This window comes from Apodemus sylvaticus, chromosome 10 (genome assembly GCF_947179515.1).
Source record: "Apodemus sylvaticus chromosome 10, mApoSyl1.1, whole genome shotgun sequence".
Classification (NCBI taxonomy): Eukaryota; Metazoa; Chordata; class Mammalia; order Rodentia; family Muridae; genus Apodemus; species Apodemus sylvaticus.
Genome location: NC_067481.1, coordinates 83,421,292 through 83,441,231, shown reverse-complemented (window position 1 = coordinate 83,441,231; position 19,940 = coordinate 83,421,292). Strand labels below are relative to the sequence as shown.

The 19,940-nt window shown below is 35.9% G+C and overlaps 1 protein-coding gene across 7 annotated transcripts in view; it reads right to left on the bottom strand.

Moving 5' to 3' along the window:
* Positions 1-19,940, bottom strand: part of Gabrg2 (gamma-aminobutyric acid type A receptor subunit gamma2) — a 90,554-nt gene that overhangs the window by 45,016 nt on the left and 25,598 nt on the right. For all 7 annotated transcript variants that reach the window (XM_052195477.1, XM_052195478.1, XM_052195480.1 and 4 more), the window contains exons 3-6: positions 18,048-18,115; positions 14,912-15,132; positions 12,282-12,364; positions 9,671-9,808 (exon numbers count right to left, since the gene is read on the bottom strand). In XM_052195477.1, coding sequence (XP_052051437.1) covers positions 9,671-9,808; positions 12,282-12,364; positions 14,912-15,132; positions 18,048-18,115 — 510 coding nt within the window. The remainder of the gene's footprint in view (positions 1-9,670; positions 9,809-12,281; positions 12,365-14,911; positions 15,133-18,047; positions 18,116-19,940) is intronic.

Genomic DNA, 19,940 nt, shown 5'->3' with positions numbered 1-19,940 from the left:
TGGAAAATGTTTGCCATTGTTAAAGTCAACAATAGGTTTCTTTTTTGAACAAATCTGTCTCTTCATGTAATTATGATAATGAATCATGTGGGTAAAAAGTTATGCATCTGTTAAGCAATTCCATTTAATATCTTCAAGCAGAATACTTAAGCCTGTAAATTCTCATATGGACATTTATCAATTGTAAAATAGTGATTCCATACTCAGAGACCTGTGGAAATAAAACTATATTGTACATAATTCCCAGAGGCTAGATGACAATAAGACATTTTGTCCCTTCCTAGTACACACACACACACACACACACACACACACACACAAAGACAGTTTCTGGTCATACTTTGTCTTCCTAGGAGCATACAACTACTTTTTTTCCAAGGAACACATGTCATTGTGAAACGAATCAATTGGTTTTGGAATTCATAAGTAGCTTCTCCTCACCTCTGGAACCCATTTCCATAAAGGTTCCGAATAATATCAGAACAATATTGGAATTTAAAAATCAAACATACAATGTGTAAAGTAGCAGAACAGTCCAATATTACATCTGATAGAAAAATGGATTTTATCCAATGCTTTCTCATTGGACAGATGAAATGAACACATGTTTTTTTTTCCTTAGGCAAATGGTTGGAATTAGTAAATATGATCCTGAGTGGAGTAACCCAATTACAAAAGAACACACATGGTATGCACTCACTGATAAGTGGATTTTAGCCCACAAGCTCAGAATACCCAAGATACCACATGAAACTCAGAAGAAGAAAGACCAAAGTGTGGATACTTCAGTTCTTCTTAAAAGGGGGGACAAAATACACATAGAAAGAGATATAGAGACAGCGTGTTGAGCAGAGACTGAAGAACACACATGGTATGCACTCACTGATAAGTGGATTTTAGCCCACAAGCTCAGAATACCCAAGATACCACATGAAACTCAGAAGAAGAAAGACCAAAGAAAGGCCATCCAGAGACTTCCCCCTCTGGGGATCCATCCCATATACAGTTTCCAAACCCAGACACTATTGTGAATGCCAACAAGTGCTTGCTGAGTGGAGCCTGATAAAGCTTTCTCCTGAGAGACTCTGCCAGTGTCTGACAAATACAGAGGTGAATGCTCTCAGCCAACCATTGGGCTGAGCACAGGATCCCCAATGGAGGAGGTAGAGAAAGGACCCAAAGAGCTGAAGGGGTTTGCAGATCCACAGGAGGAACAAAAATATGAACCAACCAGTACACCCCAGAGCTCCAAGGGACTAAACCACCAACCAAAGAGTACACATGGAGGGATCTGTGTCTCCAGCCGTATATGTGGCAGTGGATGGCCTTGTAGGACATCAGTGGGAAGAGAGGCCCTTGGTCCTGTGAGCTTGATGCCCCAGGGTAGGGGAATGCTAGTACAGGGAAGCAGGAGTGGATGGGTTGATGAGCAGGATGAGGGGGTATGGTATAGGGGGTTTTTGGAGGGGAAACCAAGAAAGGGGATAACATTTCAAATGTAAATAAAGAAAATATCTAATAACAATGGGGTATCATTATTGGTTACCAAGTTCTGTGTTTGTAACACAGAAAACAACATAGATGAAGAAGACTAACATTTCCCTTAAACTTATCGGTTACATATCAATACATTTGTTTGCATTTGATTTCTTTTCAAAATCATATTGAAAATCCAAAGAAGAAGAAATGTTCTAAGAAAGCGTCCACCTATAAAGTAGCTGCTGCATTTACGCATCTGCGAGGTATCCTTAGTTACAGCAGGAGCTGTGAAGTGCTCAGGACAAGGGCTTTGGAGAAGCATCTATTAAAGTGCACTCCCTCTATAGATAAGGAATTTTCATTCCAGAGCTGCAAGAGCTTCTTCGGGATGCCACAGGCCAATGGCTAGTTACATTATTTAATATTTTCTTCAAGTGAAATGAAATTTAACTTTTTAAATTGAATCTTAAACATAAAGTAAGAGTCTATGGTTGTACAGTCATTCACAGATCTATTTTAAGACAGTGTGTTACTATTTCAAGTACTTTAGAAATTAAGTATTGGTTAAAATAGATTCATGACTCACATAATCTCAAAAATACAAAGACTGCAGACTAATGTTATGGTAGCTGAGTTTCCATTCAGTTTCCTCTCTTTTAACTTAATACAAGAAAACCCTACTGCCTTTCATTTTTTTCATTTTATTTTCTGCCTCTCTCCTTAATATAGTTCACTTCAATAACAATCCTTTGACCTCTTTTGTTTCTTTAGCAATTAAATTAACCTTAGTTGGGAACTTGGATTGGTATTTCAAGAAATTTTTGAAAAAAAATATATATATATATATACAATATATATATTTTGAATATATATATATGTATATACATATATACGGGTTGTACTTGAACTTGATATCAAGTTCTTAAGTGGAAATAAGTAAGGATGATAGAGCATCAACATATGTGCCAGCTCATACAGAACAGTATAGTATGGTGGGGATGCTGTACAAGGTTTGAAGATGAAAAATAACTAGCAGGTTTTCTAGACACCAATCAATAAGCATGAGCTACAACCAAGGACTATTATTGGGTCTGTGTACTACAAATGGTTAAAAAAGAATGCACATTTAGTGGTATTGGATTTTAGAATATTTGTGCTTATGTATTTATTGCAAAAAAATCCCTAAGAAACAAATATATCTATTTATTAGTAACTTTCTGGTTACTATGACAAAATAGCCAAAGTAATTTAACAAGGGCAGAGTTTACTTGGGCTCCAAATTAGAAGGTTTGATACATTATTTTGGGGAATTTCTGATTACAGAAGTTTTAGGCAGCTGATCATCCACTATCACAAAGCAGAGAATGAGAAATACTAGTACTCAGCTCAATCATTATTATAGTTTTATTGTTTTGCCCTTCCCACTTCAGGTAATGGTGAGCCTGAACTCAAAAAGTAGGTGAAAGAAGCAAAGGAAGTAAATAATCACTAACCTGAAATTTTGGACAAAATCTGTAAAAAGGTGCTTTATGACAGCAGGTGTTTCAAATGCATTATGAAAAACAATGTGGAAAGTTCAGTGGATAAGAGGGATATAATAATTTTCTTTTTGGTTCATTATGAAGGCATTTAGTTCATAATAATTTAAGCTCCTCTATGAGAACCACTTGTTTATTTTCCTTATCTGAAAGTGAGCGAAATCTCTCTCTCTCTCCCTCTCCCTCTCCCTCTCCCTCCCTCTCTCTCTCTCTCTCTCTCTCTCTCTCTCTCTCTCTCTCTCTCTCTGTCTCTCAAGCACACACATGCACACTCACACACACACACACAAATTATGGAGAGAATCTGATGATCAAATTCTTTGAGTATTAATAATTAATTATATGAGCAGGAAGAATGGATTCCTGGTTTAAAACACCTAAAACACCGTGAAGTTGGAAAATGGAGTCTGCTTTACTTATTTTAATTGATGAAACAGATATAGTTTTATCAAAGTAAATTGTCACATTGGGTGGCCTGAAGGGTTAGGGATTGAGAATAAAAGTCCCTATGTAAAGTTAGGCACTAATTATGTTCTCACAGGGTAATGGGATTCAAGGTAGGAAGCTGATGGGATTTCAATAATAGTTATGGTGGTCATAGTAACTGTAATGAAATTTCTTTCCTTTTACAAAGAGCTTCCCGCAAGCCAGAATACTTGAAACACTTCTCACCTGGCTTTATTTTTCCTGTGGGTACTAGGGATACATAATCTCATATCCCTGAGATTATGTGACAAGCATTCTTACCCATGGAATCATCTCCTCATTTTTTATAAGTTAAATGGTATACCCAACTTTATTCCAAAAGCAAATCCTATGAAAGTAGTGATATTGAGCTTACATACACTGAATTATTTCCAAGAAGGGCATATGAATATCAAGAGTTGAAACTGTTTTGGAAGTTTGAGTGACCAGGATCTAAGAATGCACACATTCAAAGAAGGTTCTACATAGTTTTGGAGCAAGCACCAGTAAAAACACTATGGGGAAGCAGGTACTTATTTAAGATTTATTTAAAATGACAGAAATAAGATACTATGGGTGGGATCTAGGAGAAGACTGTCAATGTTCTGAGTTTGATTCTCAGGACCTACATGATAAAAACAGGAAACTAACTCCCATGGATTTAAACTGATCACCACATGCACACCGCAGTACATGTACACACACACACACACACACACACACACAGACACACACACACACACACACACTTAATAAATGACCCTGGTAGAGAGAAAGAAAATTGAAATTGAATGTGAGAGTGGGTTAGACAAGATAGTTTCAGGCTTATATTAACAGGTACATTTTGTAACAAGCTGAAAAATAGAGAAAAATGATGCTGAAGGTGGCATGACACTGGAACCTCAGGAAGTAGAGAGTAGGTTGAATTTGAATGAATTTGCTTCATTCTTGACCTATGCTGGACTCTTTATGCCAAGGGCTCATATTACCAACAGAAGAGCAAAATAGTGTAATAAGTAAGGAAAACCAACTGCCCAGGAGTGAGCCCATTAAATTTATACTCTGCACATGCCCTCGATATACACAAAGAATTCAACCCCTCCAATTCACTGACCGTGCTATCAGCAGAGTTGGTAATTGGTTAGTATTGTGATATGGGGAACTGATATAAGCAATATCCACAGAGCGAATTCTGGAGCATGTTGTAGTGCTCAAGACATTCTGCTGTCTTTGTTTAATTTACAAGGCACACACCTTAGAGGAAAGAGGCTGACAGCAGGGACATGCCTTAATAAGCTGCCGGCATAGTCCAGATAAGAACAGACACATTTGTGAACTAGGACAGTGGCAGTGGCGACAGAAAGGAGGACAGTTACACAAGAGATTTCAGAGGCATAAGTGCCGTCATGAATCATTAGGTGTGGGAGGCAGAGGCATGACTCGGAGTGTTCATGCCTGCCTCACGGGGGCCACGGTGGTGCTGCCACCACATAATGAACCATTAAGAAGAGATGAAGCTTGGAGGAGGATTCTTAGATCAGGAGTCGTGATAGTGTAGTAACTGAATTGAAGGTGCTCACTAAGTGCTACACTAATCTACCACTCGGAAAATATTTTTCTCCACGGACCACACAGAGAGACTGAGCGTAAATGAGAGATTCGAAAACTATGGAGAAGCAATGGCTTAACTGGTGAGGAGTTCTTTCCTGCACAAACTTCCCCATGTTGTGTGTGTGTGTGTGTGTGTGTGTGTGTGTGTGTGTGTTTAGATATGGCATAAGCCTTGCTAATAGTTGTAGTACATTTGTCTTTTTTCTTCCTCTCTTTCAACATACTTAGATTCAGTTCTGGGAGCACAAATATACATTCATACATATATACATATATAACTACATAAAGATAATATTTATGTTTATTATACCTCACAGTAACTTCTGTTCATAGTAACTAATTCTAACTTACCACTCTTGCTAATTTTAAAGAAGTATCAATTTAGCAAATTATATGGTAATCTAATTTTGAAGAAATAACACTGAGTAAACCACTTCAAATTCAACCATGACAAGCCAGGGACCACTTTCCTCAGTCTTTCCACAGCTTTTCAATATTCTATAAGCGAACATTACTAAAGTAGTACACAAAATGTTCCTCTAAAACCAGGGTGTCATCAGTTCTGGGAATGCACCGGTCATTTTTGATGTTAGCTTGATATCAACCAGGAACATATGTCACCTTTCTCCTGATCATTCAATTAATCTCCTTCCCCTCTAATAAAAATCACAGATAACCCCGGTCTTACTGCTGCTTTTGACCATGCTTCCCAGTCCTTCAGTTCACAATTCATCGCATTGCATGCTGTTCTCCATCTGCCCATCACTCTCTTTCGTCTCATAGCACCTTCTATTAGTTCTTTTACACTAGATTTTCCAGAATCAAATTGTTGGAAAAATCAAGCTGTGCTATCCATATGGATATTAATTGTCAATCCTTTGTTTTCAATGAGGCCATTGAAATAGAAATGCACAAAATAGAAATGCACAAAAAGGAAGGATAAGAAGTAGAAAGAAATGGTAAATGTTAAATCTAGCCATCCACCATTAAATGAAGTCATTGTATCAACCCTGGCATTTTCCTTTCCTACTGCTTCACTGTTGTTTCCTTCAAGAGATTAATTTTCCTAATGGACCTTAGTAACTCATATCATGTGAAAAGTGATTAGATAACTCTCTTCTGCATATATATCTTAATAAGTTCCCCCAGGGAGCATCCAAGTGACATTGAGGATAGAGGATTATACTAGGGATTTAGGATGCAGCATCAGCCTTCATTGGCTGCCATTTGTGCTGAATATCTTGCTGGAACAAAATGACTAAACAAAACTGTGCTAGTCATGAGTTTGTGATGCTGTAAAACAGCATCCTAAAAGGGTGTGGGACGAATATAGAAGTGTGGTTATACAGCAGAACTTAATCCCTGTTTCTCTTCCTGGAAGAGATAACAACTGGAGATTATTTTTATATTACTTTTATAGATGGGAGGCTTTAGTGAAAAGGTAGCCTTGAGATTTTTTTTTCTGCCTGAAACAAATGAAAAATAAAACCTGTCCAGTACATGATGCTCAGTGTCCCTGTGAATCAAGAGACAGAAGATTACCTTTCTAAGCACCGCTTTGACCTTTATGCTTGCTCATCTAAAACAAAGGAGTCTTTAGAAGAACCTTGTGGGTGGTAAAAGCAGTCCAGGGATCAGATGCTTCTCTACTTTGGAGAGTGATGTGTTGAAGGGCTGACTTCTTTTCTTTTCTTTTCTTTTCTTTTCTTTTCTTTTCTTTTCTTTTCTTTTCTTTTCTTTTCTTTTCTTTTCTTTCTTTCTTTTTTCTTTTTTCTTTTTTTTTTTTTGGATTGGTTTCTCTGTATAGCCCTGGATGCCACCCTGGAACTCTCTCTGTAGACCAGGCTGGACTCAAACTAAGAAATCTGCCTGCCTCTGCCTCCCAGAGTCCTGGAATTACAGGTGTGCGCCACCACTGCCCGGCGAAGGCCGATTTCTTAATTTCAGTTTTGTTTAGTTCCTGAATCTATTCATCTCTGAACAACAGATATGGTAGCTTCCATATTGCTCAATATAAAAATTATGTCCTATGAATGTATGAAAAGGAACCACTGGAAATCTGATAGAAACTTAGGCACATAATTGAGGCTTGGCTTAGTATTAAGGTGAGAACAGAAGGTTTATGTTTGAAATGAGGACACATTTCACTAGGTATAATAACATTGAATTGCTGGAACACCACTCTGCACAGAGCTTGCATTCAGCTGTTCAGAGTTGGCTACACATACGTATAGCTGGTTTTTGCTACTTTGTGGGTTCTTCTTTTTCTCAACATTGATACCCTGGTCTCACCATCTAATACTAGAAAGGAAAGAAAGAAGGATAAAGGGGAGAGAGATAGAGATAGAGTGGTCCCTGGATTTAATTACTTTCTTCTTGTTTCTTCTTTGACCATGACTACTAACAAACTGCGGTTAGCCCCATTGACTGACTAATGAATGAACCAGCACCACCAACACCACCTCTCAGGGCCCTAGCATAAATGCATTCTGAAAAGTTCCTAGAATTCCAAATGTCACACAATCGCGGAAACTATCTGCAGCTGGCAGAAACATGCCTCTGCTAGAGCACAAGGCAAATCCTAGTCAGCTGCTGAGGACAGTCTAAAGAAGACCCACATGTCTATACCTATTAAAAGGAAAATACATTTTAAAAATATTCCCTCGTTTTTTAAAGTAACAAAAATTCCTGAATTGTCATGACATACATGAAACATTCCTCATCTCTAAGTATGTTTAATTTGCTCCCATGGAGGGTTTTAAATCAATAAAGCACACCATCAATATTAGTTACTTTTATATTACTAAGACACTATGACAATGGCATACTACAGAAGAGTTTACTGGAGGCTTACAATTTTAGTGGAGAGTCAATGACCATCATAATTAGGAGTGAGCAGGCAGGCAGAGTGCAGGAACAGTAACTGAGAGCTTGAATATTGAAACACAACCATGAGGCAGAGCTGTGAATGCCGTAGGCTTTTGAAATCTGAAAGTCCACCCACAACAATATACCTTGCATTAGTTTGGGTTCCTATTGTTCTGATGAAACACCATGAGTAAAACCAAGTTGAAAAGAAAAGTGTTCATTTGACTTGCATATCCTGAATCACAGATCACTGAGAGAAGCCAGGGCAAGAAATGAACCCAGGTTGGATACTGGAGGCAGAAGTGGACAGGTCATGAAGAGTGTTGCTTATCTCCCCCCACCCTGCCCCTGTCCCTCATGGCTTGCACACTTTGTTTTAGTATAGCACCAAGGAATGCCATCCTAGGGATGGTACCAGACATATTGGACTAGATCTGCCCACATCTATCATTATTAAGAAAATGCTCTATAGTCTTGCTTACAGCCCAATGTTATTCAAGCATTTTCTCAGTTAAGACCCCTTCCTCTCCCGTGTCTTTATTATGTGTCAAATTGACATGAAACTTTCCAGTAAATATTTCTTCCAACAAGTCCGTACCTCCTGATCCTGTTTAAAGAGTTCACTCAACTGGGGAGTGAGTGAATATTCAAACATGAGTCTATGGTAAGCAGTCTTATTCAGACCAAACCCACCATTAAAAGTCATAAGATTTCATTTTCAATTATTGACTTTCAGCTTATATTAATAATTTAATGTCCTATGTGCACTTAGCAATGAAGTTTTAGAAGCATTTACTGCTTGAAAACTTTAAAAACGCAAGTCACATTTTATGATATAAATCCAGATTTCCAGCATTTCTTTTAACACATATAAAGTGTTTGTGGATCTTTGTCCAATGAGAATTTCCGATAATGTCACACTATCTATAGCTAATGATGGATGCTGTTGTGATGTGAGAGAGACCTATCCAGTATGCAAAGCTTGTTATCTCATCCAGTTTTGGAGCCAGTATAAAATTATTAAAGTGAACAGTCATTTCAAGACACACTATCCAATTGCCCATATGAACTCACAGCAATGTGATAGTGACAGCATGCACAAGGACCGTGCAAGCTCCAGCCAGAAGAAATCCTGGCACAGAGGGTGAATGATCCTCTAGCCTGTTTTACTACTAGCTCAGTCACAGAAAGTAGGTGGAAAGATAAGAAGAAAAAAAAAAGGAAACACAACGTCGGTGGGAAGAAGAGAAAGAATGGTAAGGGTTGGGTTGGAGATGGAACAATATGTTAAAAATGCTTTGCATGAAGTTCTCAGGTGTATTTTTAATATATTAAATTACTGAGAGGTCAATGATTCCTTACTTCAGTTACTTGCATAATTATTAAAAATGTTGCAACTTCAATATATTAACAAACAGACTCCCTAGTAAGAATAAATTAATTTATACCTAATAAACATGTTATTGTCACAAATAATTGCAATTCATTTTAAGAAATTAGTACATAAATTACTAAACCATTTCGAATCCAATTTGCCTTACATTGATAGAATACGTGTGTATCTATCTATGCTACTAGAATATCAGCTATCATTTTGTCTGAAAAATTAATCTGCATCATTATCGTTTTGAGTACTATTTATAAGATGTGCAGCAAAAAGCTTTGCAGACTGTGCGTATGAGTTAAAATCCTTTTCAAGAATGTCTTACCAGAAGTTGTCTTCACTACTTCAGTGGTATTCCTCAATCCAACAAAGGAAAACTGATACAGCCTCCATGATCTTGTGTCACCCACTTCAACAGAACTGCGCTTCCATTGATAAACAATTTCTTCACGAGGATAACCATCTACCATGATATGAAAAAGCTCACATTAAATATGACAGCAAATGACCAGCCATAGTTAGCAACCACCTTCTTTAAACAAGTTATAAATACCAAGGAAGAATAAATTTAAAAGTCATATGAGCACCCTGGAGTGGCCTTGAAGAATTTGCCTCACAGAAAATTAACATAATTCATATCACACCTTGCTGCAAAAAAAAATGAAAGTTAGCAAAGTCAAAACTGCCTTTGGTAAAACTCACTTTTAATTGCATGTAACATAAACAACTGAGGATACTCTAAATGCTGTATTTATGCTTTATATCACCTGAGATAAGATACAAAAGTGCCCAGATACAAAATGAAAATTAGATATGTAAGAAAGTGTTTCATAATGAAAGGTGGCCAATAGTTCAAGATTTTGACAGTCATGTAGACACGGGGAAATACTGAAAAAGATACAATAAAGAGGCTTCTCCAAAAATTATTCTAATATGATGACCATTTACATTATCAGATATGAAGTTGTTCAGTCTCTTGATTTTTATTTTAGATTTTGGTTTGGGGAATAAGAAATTTCTATATAAGTACTTCATTTTGGCCTTAAGTCAATTATTTCTTGTATTCACCTGATTACTAGAATTTTACCAGTTTTGTGTGACAAAGACCAAAGAGAAAAGGAAATATATGATGGTATTAGCATACAGTGTGAACTCAGTTTTAACATACATTGAAATTTAAAATTAAAATTAAAATTATGTACAAATGCCCATAGGAACACACCAAAGAGCTTATGTGGAGATCTTCATGAGAACAGCATTACACTCCTAATCAGAGTAAAACTATCATGAGCATGATATCCCTAGCTATAATAGGCATTTTAAACTACTTTTTAGATAATTCTTAATAGAGACTACTATAATTACTATACCAAAAAACTGATGATCACTGCATATTTCCTGAATGGAAAATAATACTATTAATTAACTGTGAAATGTCCTTTTCCCAGTAAAATATGAACGTAACTAAAAGCCAAGGTTGACAATATGGCTTGGTGGTAGGATGCATATCTCACATGGGACAAGGTACTGGTTTCCTTCTCTAATGTGGCTCCAAATGAATGGATGCATGAAGGAAGAAGTGAAGAGATAAACATTACTTCAACCATTCAAATATTAATAATGTGAAGTGAAGATAACCATTGACTATAAAATATGAAATTCTATTTGGAGTAAATATTCTTTCCTTTATACTTCTTTTTGGTTAAATCTTTGTTTGTTCTTGTAAAAGAGAGCAGAAAAATGGCAGCTACTGAATTGCTGGGGATATGTAACAGGACACATTGAGAATGGAAAAAGCATGATGCTACCTGGGAACACTCCAAGGAGTATTGTGGTAACTGGTTCTTTTTTTTTTTTTTTTTTTTTTAAAGAATGGTAAATGGTATTACACTGTGTATAGGTTCAGGGGAAAATTGTCATTTGCAACCTGGTGGCATAAATATTTCTTATTTCTGAGTTTTAGGTGACTCAATAGAATGCCAACTCTGCTTGATTAATCTCTCTAAAAGTTAAGGAAATTTCAACTATATAACTGAACACACTCTACTCAAATAGGTAACCATGAAAAAAGATACATAATGGAACTTTATATATATATATATATATATATATATATATATAATCTTCTAAATATGTATTATGTACATTATATAAGTGGAATTGATGAAGTAATGAACAGATGATCACTTGTCTTGTCACTGTCTTTTAAAATTAACTATGCTTATAGCTTTTTTGATCTTATGAATCTCCCTGACTCTATAGAAGAGAAATTACATTGATGAAAACACATGTTTAAAATCCGTTGTTATCATTTCATTCACTCAATATGTCTAGCTGTTAAGCCAGAAAAAGGCAGAGATGGATAATCTAACATAGGTGTTGAACAAATAGAGCATTCAGAAAACTGAGGCCTGTTTGCTTTCAAATATCTGTGGAAGTTTTAATATTTAATTGGTGGTAGAGTTATCAAGCTCCTCTTGCTTTGTTATATGGTCTGATGAAAATAATAAGTCAGGCTTTCACAGTGTTGCCATGTCACACATTTTTACAAATATTATAACACAGAACGTTAATGTGAGGTACACTTTGCTTAAGAATGTGTTATAACATTATTCTAAGTACCATGAAGAAGGGAATTGGAGGTACAGTATCAACCATTTATACTCTTTCTATTGAGTCCTGGCCTGGTCTTACAGCCCACCTCAACTCTTAGTCTGGGCACCATTGTCTATTTTCTAATAATTCCTCATTCCATCAATTCTTTTTGCAAAGATTTTTTTTAATTGGGACAGTTTTGAATTACAAGAAAAATGATTTCAAAATCAATAGCAAAACCCAGGGCCACTCTGTAATTTCTCAGATTCATTGCATGAATTGACAAGGCAATTAGAGTGACTACAGGTGACAGGGCACAATCTGGAAAGAATATTACTTACAACTGGAGAACTCCAGGGGGCAGGAGTGTTCATCCATTGGGAAGTTGTGTAACTGCAGCTGGCACTCAGCATCAATTGTTAGCCTAATTAGAAAAACAATAAACATACAGAGAAAAATGCTAACATCATTTTTACAATGCACACTGACATCCTTTCTACAACAATCTTACTTTGTGACTGATAATAAAAAGTGATCCTCTATGGAAAAAAATCATGTTCTAAGTAAAAATTATTTCTGAGCAAATTTTATTTACATAGCAGACAATACAACCTAATTCACCTCAACTCCATTTATTCATAATATGTGGTTACTTGTTTTGTAGTTTATCTTATTTATTTTTGCAAATTAACTGCACATTTGAGATTTCTCAGTGAATACATTTAACTTTTTTAAGAACAGGCTGTTTTAGGAACCTAAGCTCGTTTAATGTTTGCATCAAATGAATGCTGACAGTTCTCTGATCTTATCAGCTAATTAACACGAAGCCTTCTGTTGGCAAGAACGTGCTGTTTTTAAATTGCCATAGGCTGGGTTTTAAAATACCACTGCTGCACAAGGGAATGGTATGCACTTTTATGACAGGTATGGATAGATAGATAGATAGATAGATAGATAGATAGATAGATAGATAGATAGATAGATAGATAGATATCCATCCTATTATCCTATATAGGATGTCTTATATAGGAGAGGATTATCTAAAGGCAAACAAGAGATGCTAAATGCACAAACAATGAGACAATGGGAAAGACTTCACCAGTGAGTCTCAGTTTATACAAGGTTAAAACCTCAAGATGTACAGTTTTAAGCCCAGGGCTTTGATTCAAGAAGGGAGTTTAAATCTAAAGGAGTATACATGATTTGACCACCCTTGGAGAGGCATGGAAAAGAGAATCACACTGTAATGATGATGGTTGGTGGTTTTCAAAATGTTCATGTTCACGAGCTACCTTTCTGACAAGCTAAAATACCACTGCTTAAGTGATACCAATGTTATTTTACAAAAATTTAATATAAAGGATTTTCTAATTAGTATAACTTTTCATTGAGGACATGTCAGATGTTTAGTCATGTAACAGAGCACTGAGTAATCTTTCTGTGTATCTTCAATGGCCTGTGAAGCCTGGATGAACTGGACTACTTCTTTATTAAGTACTATGATGATTCCTTTGCACTTAAACTTATTCAAGGTCACAGGGACCAGGGACGCAGAGATGATTTGTGTGCAGAAGCTTCACTCTTCACAGCAGGAGACTTTAGTCATTGTCTCTATGATCATTCTTCAAAGACAACTTTGGCTTTACACACAAATGAGATTTTAATTAAATCTGGATTTTATTAGAATTATCTCTCAAAATTATAGTGATATTATTATAATTAAAGATAATACAGATAGATTGCTGATATGAAATAGATTCAGAAGTATAAATAGATCTACAAACATGCACACATATATTCAGACATTTATACCTCAGATAAGCAACTAAATTAAAAATCATCTTTCTTTAAATACATATACATTGTTTCAACTCTAAAGCAGATCATAATTGACACTTTAAAGAGGCTTCTATAATTAAACACTGTTCTCCAAATTAATAGAACTCAAAATTGACTACAACATTATAATATGAAAACGAGACTTGGGGTAGAATGAATGATTGCAGATTTCACAAGCCAAATGAACTCTTATTTATCTTACAGACTTTGATTTTCACCCTTCTAATTCTAGTCATTACCTTATCAGGAATTTAATAAATTCCCAATGAATTTAACGTAGACACAGTGACTTTCTTTTGCAATTGGAGCCACTTTTATCAGGAGATGAGCTAACTATGGTAGAGATTTCAAATCGTTTGAAAATTATGGTTTACATGTTTAGCTTCAAGCTTTACAAGGAATAAACATATTTTATTGGTACCTATTACAAGTTAACATAGAAGTATAGTGTTTAAATGTTGCTAATGTATAAATAAATCTTACATCCATCATGTGCCAAGATTAGTATTTTTCCTGTCACTAATTTTACCTGTAACAAATCTTTGGGGCAAGATTCTTACCTGTCAGGTAAAGCATCAAAAGCTATCGCTCATAGCTATGAGAGAATGGGAGGTAAGTTAGTGAGAAGTAGGGAGATGTTTGAACTGCACAGTGAGAGTTCCTGGTTCACCACTTAGCATGTGCCAAAGTCCCATTCATTCAAGTGCTATTCAAGTGGACATTTTTAAATTTTGTTTCCTTATAATAAAAGAAGGATTCTAAAGATGCCAAATGGTTGTGAAAATGCAGTAGTTCCATGCTAATATTTTACTCTAATATTTTAGCTCTTTCCTAATATTTAGCATCTGTTTTCACTTAATGCATCTAAATAGAAAATGTAACCAGGAAAATATAGTGTTTGTTATGTAAATGAGAATGTTGATATGTACTATAGAGCCAAGTTCATACTCATACACCCTATGGCAAGTTCTGTACATAGAAAATTTATAGTTACCCAAGTTCATGGGACAGCATGATAGAAAGCAAAGAGCATAAGAATCCTAGTCTACCCATCCTTCTTTCCTTCCTGAAAGCATGGGGTTGATTTTGTTCTTATTTCCAAGAACCTCTTCCCCAGCCCCTCAAAAAGTACCTTAAGGTGTAGAGAACTCGACCATCATTCCAAATTCTCAGCATCCTATTGGGAGTTGTGATCCAGTGAGCATCAGCCTTTTTGGAGTTCCTGAAGAAGGTGTCTGGAATCCAGATTTTCCCCACCATATTGCTATTCAACCGGAGAACTTTAATGGTACTGTTAAATTTCAAACGTCTGTCATACCAGGTTTGGGCAAAAAAAATATCAATTGTATATTCCTGTTTGAAAAAGAACAGAAGATTTAAAGTGTTTGTGGCTTTTTTCAATCATGTGGTCTTTGACAGTATGAGACTGCATGGAATAACATACCAGGAAACAGTAGCTTTGATGATGCCATCTTTACCTCACCCGTATTCATACCAGTTTCATACATTAATGATTTCTCGTCAAATCTCCAATAACTGGTGAATACCTTACTTCACATACATACAAATCAAGAAGGCAGACCATCATTTGCTAGGGAGAATGGGAGGTGTGTGCTTCCCTGTCCACTGTAGGATATTGAGCATGACCTCTGCCTCTATGTCCCAGATACCAGTAGCAAATCTTCCACCTCACCCTAACCATCACCAGATATTACTAAATGTTGCCTAAAAGAATAATTGTTCAGGTTCACTATTGTAGAACAAACTGAAGCCCCATGCATTCAAGATACTTAAATGGAGATTTGTAGGTTTAGCTGCCTTACAATAAAAGAAAGGCTCTAAAGATGCCAAATGGTCACTCCTGTGAAAGTATATAAAACATTTTGCCCCTGACAAATAGAAAATTCAAAAGATAACATACTAGAAGTTATGACTATTTATTCCATTTCTCTAAATAAGATTAAAATAATTAAATTGCTTACTTTACTTAGCTTTGCAATGCTTTTACTTGTGAATTTACTAGAATAAAGTTAATTTATTAAGACATTAGTAGTGATTCTTAGGCCGAATTACTATCTCTCATGGAGGAGAATATTCTTAAAGGTAATAATGACAAGTAAACATAACAATTCACTTTAAGAGCCTATCAAATATAAGGTGGGTGACTTCAGACAAAGACAAGCAAGTACTGTGTGATATTCAGATCTGCAGGACTGGAATCAGAATACAGTGGATCTGGTGTGGCTGACATAGTCATAGGCAGTCCTGAGGAGGAAAATCCTTCTTTATTAGTTAGTCTTTGTTACCCTCCTTTTACCAAAGAAAAAATAACCCTAACGCATAGGTGCATCTTCAAGGTCTGGGATATTTGTGGTCTTTGAATTTCGTTTTTGTCATCAGTATGAGAGTTTTTAATGAAAAACAAAATCATGCCGCCATTCTGTGTGGTTTTGTTGTTGCTTTGGTTTACTCATTGGTTTTAATTTTTGTGATTCTTCAGTACTTCAGCAATTCTCACTTTGGGTCAGCTTCTGACTATGTGCTTTTCACTTGTCAACTCATTTAATAAACCACGTAAAATTTATAATCAGCTGAGAAGAATCGGCTCTTAGAACAATGATTGGCACCTTAACTTATGTACTATCATCATGGTTCCAAATAATCATTCCTGAACTTTTCACAGCTTTATATATTTATTCCAATCAGATTGATCTTAAATAGGAAAAGCATAAAAAAATAAAATGACTTAGAATTCATAGAATATGCAAAACCCAGAAGGGCCTCCTTATTTATCCAGTATCCTACACACTCTGTTTTATGTTGAAAAGCATGAGGCATCGGGGTCAGGAGTGGTTTATCATGACTACATGCCACATCAGGATGCACGTATGTGGCTGCATGCATACTGTCCTGTGATCCTTTCATCCTGGGTCATCAGTTACTACCTGATCCTGGGTCTCCCTGTGGCAGACTACAGTCTGCTGTGAATGCCTTGCACCTTGCACATAGGTTACTTCTCAGTCCAAAATTCTTTTTTCATTAATTAATTATTTTATTTATTTGTATCTCAAATCTTGCCACCCATACCCCCTTACAGAGTTCTATCCTTCATTCCCTCTTCCCTTTGCCTCTGAGAGGGTAGCCAGCAGAGAGGGCATGCAAAATGAATGCAAATATGCAGTTGCCAGGGGAGGGGTTGTGGCCGGAATGTCTAGAAAGTCCCAGGGATCCCAGGACTCAGTGTGGGTGATCTTAGCTCAAATGCCCAACAGAAATAGAGGGATGGGGATACCAACTCACCTACATATTTTTAACCCTAAATTGCTCCTATCTGTCTGAAATTTTTAGGTATTGGGAAAACAAGCTATTTTATGAACTATTTTCCAACTAATTAATGCTGAGTTGCAATAAAGCTGAATATATTTTAGCTCCAAACAAAATGACAATAAAAACCCCATTTCACAGAACTAAGAGAAGCTCATAGAGACCTTCATTCTGACCCAAAGCTGAGCTATACTGTTGAATACACTTCCAGAATAGAAAATACTAAATTATTACTTACAGACTGTCTTTGAATATTTACATATTGTGTCCACATACTCAGTTTGTAACATCTGAGATTACTTTCATGGTTATGCAAATAATGACAGTAACTGAAAGTATATGTCATCCTATCTATGTTTCTGCACATAACAATACAGCATAAAATCAATTCATTCTACCATTATAAATACCAGGTTTAATTCATAATCTCACTATGACTTATTGTGTTGTTACATATAAGTAATTATATTATGTTCTGCATTGAAATAGTATTTTTGGTTACATCATTTTAACTGAATTTATGTTTCTTTACTATATTTTACCATATTATTCATATTAAAATACACTATACATTGATTTCATTATAGTATATTAGATATTCAATCTAGTTTTTCAGATTTGGGTTGAAAATATAAATATACAATATGTGCTCTGATAGTCATTTCTAATTTGAAGCAGACTATTATTTCTATATCATCAGTCTTCTAAAAAGAAAACAGATTTCATATGTGTTTTTGAATCAACATTATATCACAATTACACACATTAATTTCATATCTAACCACAGTTGATTCTCATGACAATAACCTTCAAATTTTAAACAGCATCACAACATAAAAAATAAGTCTGTAATATTGTCTTTTCTTTTCAAAATCTTAATTCCCTTTAAAAAATATAGTCCTTATTCACAAGATAAATATAGACAATTAAATTCTGTAACTCACCATATTGATGGCATTCACTGGACCAATGCTGTTCACATACATATCTGTATGAATTAATGTTGGTTTCACTGCAAGGAAAATTATAAGAACCTGTATTCGTTTGTTTGTTTTTGCCAGGAACAAAATCATATTCATTTAGTCTGGTTTTTTTTTTTTTTTTTAAGTTTAGCTCAGTAGAAATGATTTATTCACAACTAATTTAGCACTAGTCAATACTTCCCATTTTCATAATAATTTTGTTTTCAAAGAAATATCTCTTTTTAAGCAACATCTTTCAAGAAACAGTGTAGTAGCTAGAAATCAAGAGATATTTCTTTCTGTTTACTTTTCTACCGTGTTCTCTCAGATCCCTCGGTTTCCCTCACTTTTCCCCCTCCGAGCTCTGGAAACCATTGTGCTTCCTGATTACTCTCTTATTTTTTTTAATTGGATATTTTATATATTTATATTTCAAATGATATCCCCTTTCCCGATTTCCCCCTCCCCCCAATAAACCTGTCCTCCAGCTTCTATGAGGCGTGCCCTCACCCACCTACCCACCCACCCACCCACTCCTGCCTCCCCACCCTCGCATTCCCTAAGGGCTTATTCTCACATTGATGCCAAATAAAGCCATCCTCTGTTAGACATGTGGCTGGAGCCATGGATCCCTCCATGTGTATTCCTTGGTTGGTGATCCTGACTACTCATAACTGATATATAAAGGAAAGTGATTAAAGAGTGATGTCTCTAAGTTTTAATGTAACATTACCCTTGCTAATGAGGTTATCATAACTTCACCCTCATACATCTCTAGCCAATAGCAAATCAAAATCTTCCCCAGTGACATACTGTATGCTGTTAATGTGTAGGTAGTGGAAGAAACTAAAAGGAAGCCAGTTTTATACCGATTTGTTATACTAATATATTTTTTAAAAAAAATTGCGTGGTGTAATGTTCAATATCAATTGAGCTTGATCTATTTTAATTTAACATTTCATGAGCAGAAGATACATGAGATGGTTCTGGGCTTCAATTCAAGCCCACTTGTCTCATCTTTATTCATTTTCCTTGAAAGAACCATGCCCAAATCTCGGCGGCAGATGGAGTTTCTCATCAACACTGACATCCATACCCTTTCCCTCCTGCAAGTGAAGTTACTTCCTTGTCTCTTGACTTTGGGGATGGAAAATCTTACTTAACCACACACTATCTAAACAAAATGAATGTGCCAATTCAAAGCTCAAACATTAAGCCTTATGAGAGTCCAACTTCTCTGCCCTTTTTTTCTCTTACTATGAAAAGTATTCTCCTAGCTGTCGTGCTGTTTCTGTAGAATAAGAAAGAGACTCTCAGCCCAGTTTGACTTACCTAGCTTTTCTGCCATTGTAGTGCCAAATAATGCTTATGGCTAAGGCCACTGAAATTTTCAACTGGTTGTTCCATAGATGCATGTACCCAATATGCTCTCTGCTATTCTTTACTTTTCTTTCTCTTCTCTCTGACACCATTTCATAAGAAGTTGTCATTATTTTATAGTCGTTGAAATATTGAGGGGAATATCTACCAGCATTTAAGCTTTATCATTGCAATCCCAGGCTTTTTATATGTCTTTTCTCCTCTCTCTCTCTCTCTCTCTCTCTCTCTCTCTCTTCTCTCTCTCTCTCTTTGTTGGGGTGTGTGTGATAGTGCTGGTTTTTTGTTTATTCTTTTGTTTGTTTGTATGAAGACAGTGTTTCTTTGTATAGCCAGGCCTGCCTGTCCTAGAATTCAGTCTGTACACCAGGATGGCCTCAAAGTTAGAGATTTGCCAGCTCTCCCTCTCTAGTGCTAGAATTAAAGATGTGTGCTTCCACAGCCTATCTTGCCTTTTCTTCATATTTAAAATTATAGGATTATAATTTAAAGTTTTTT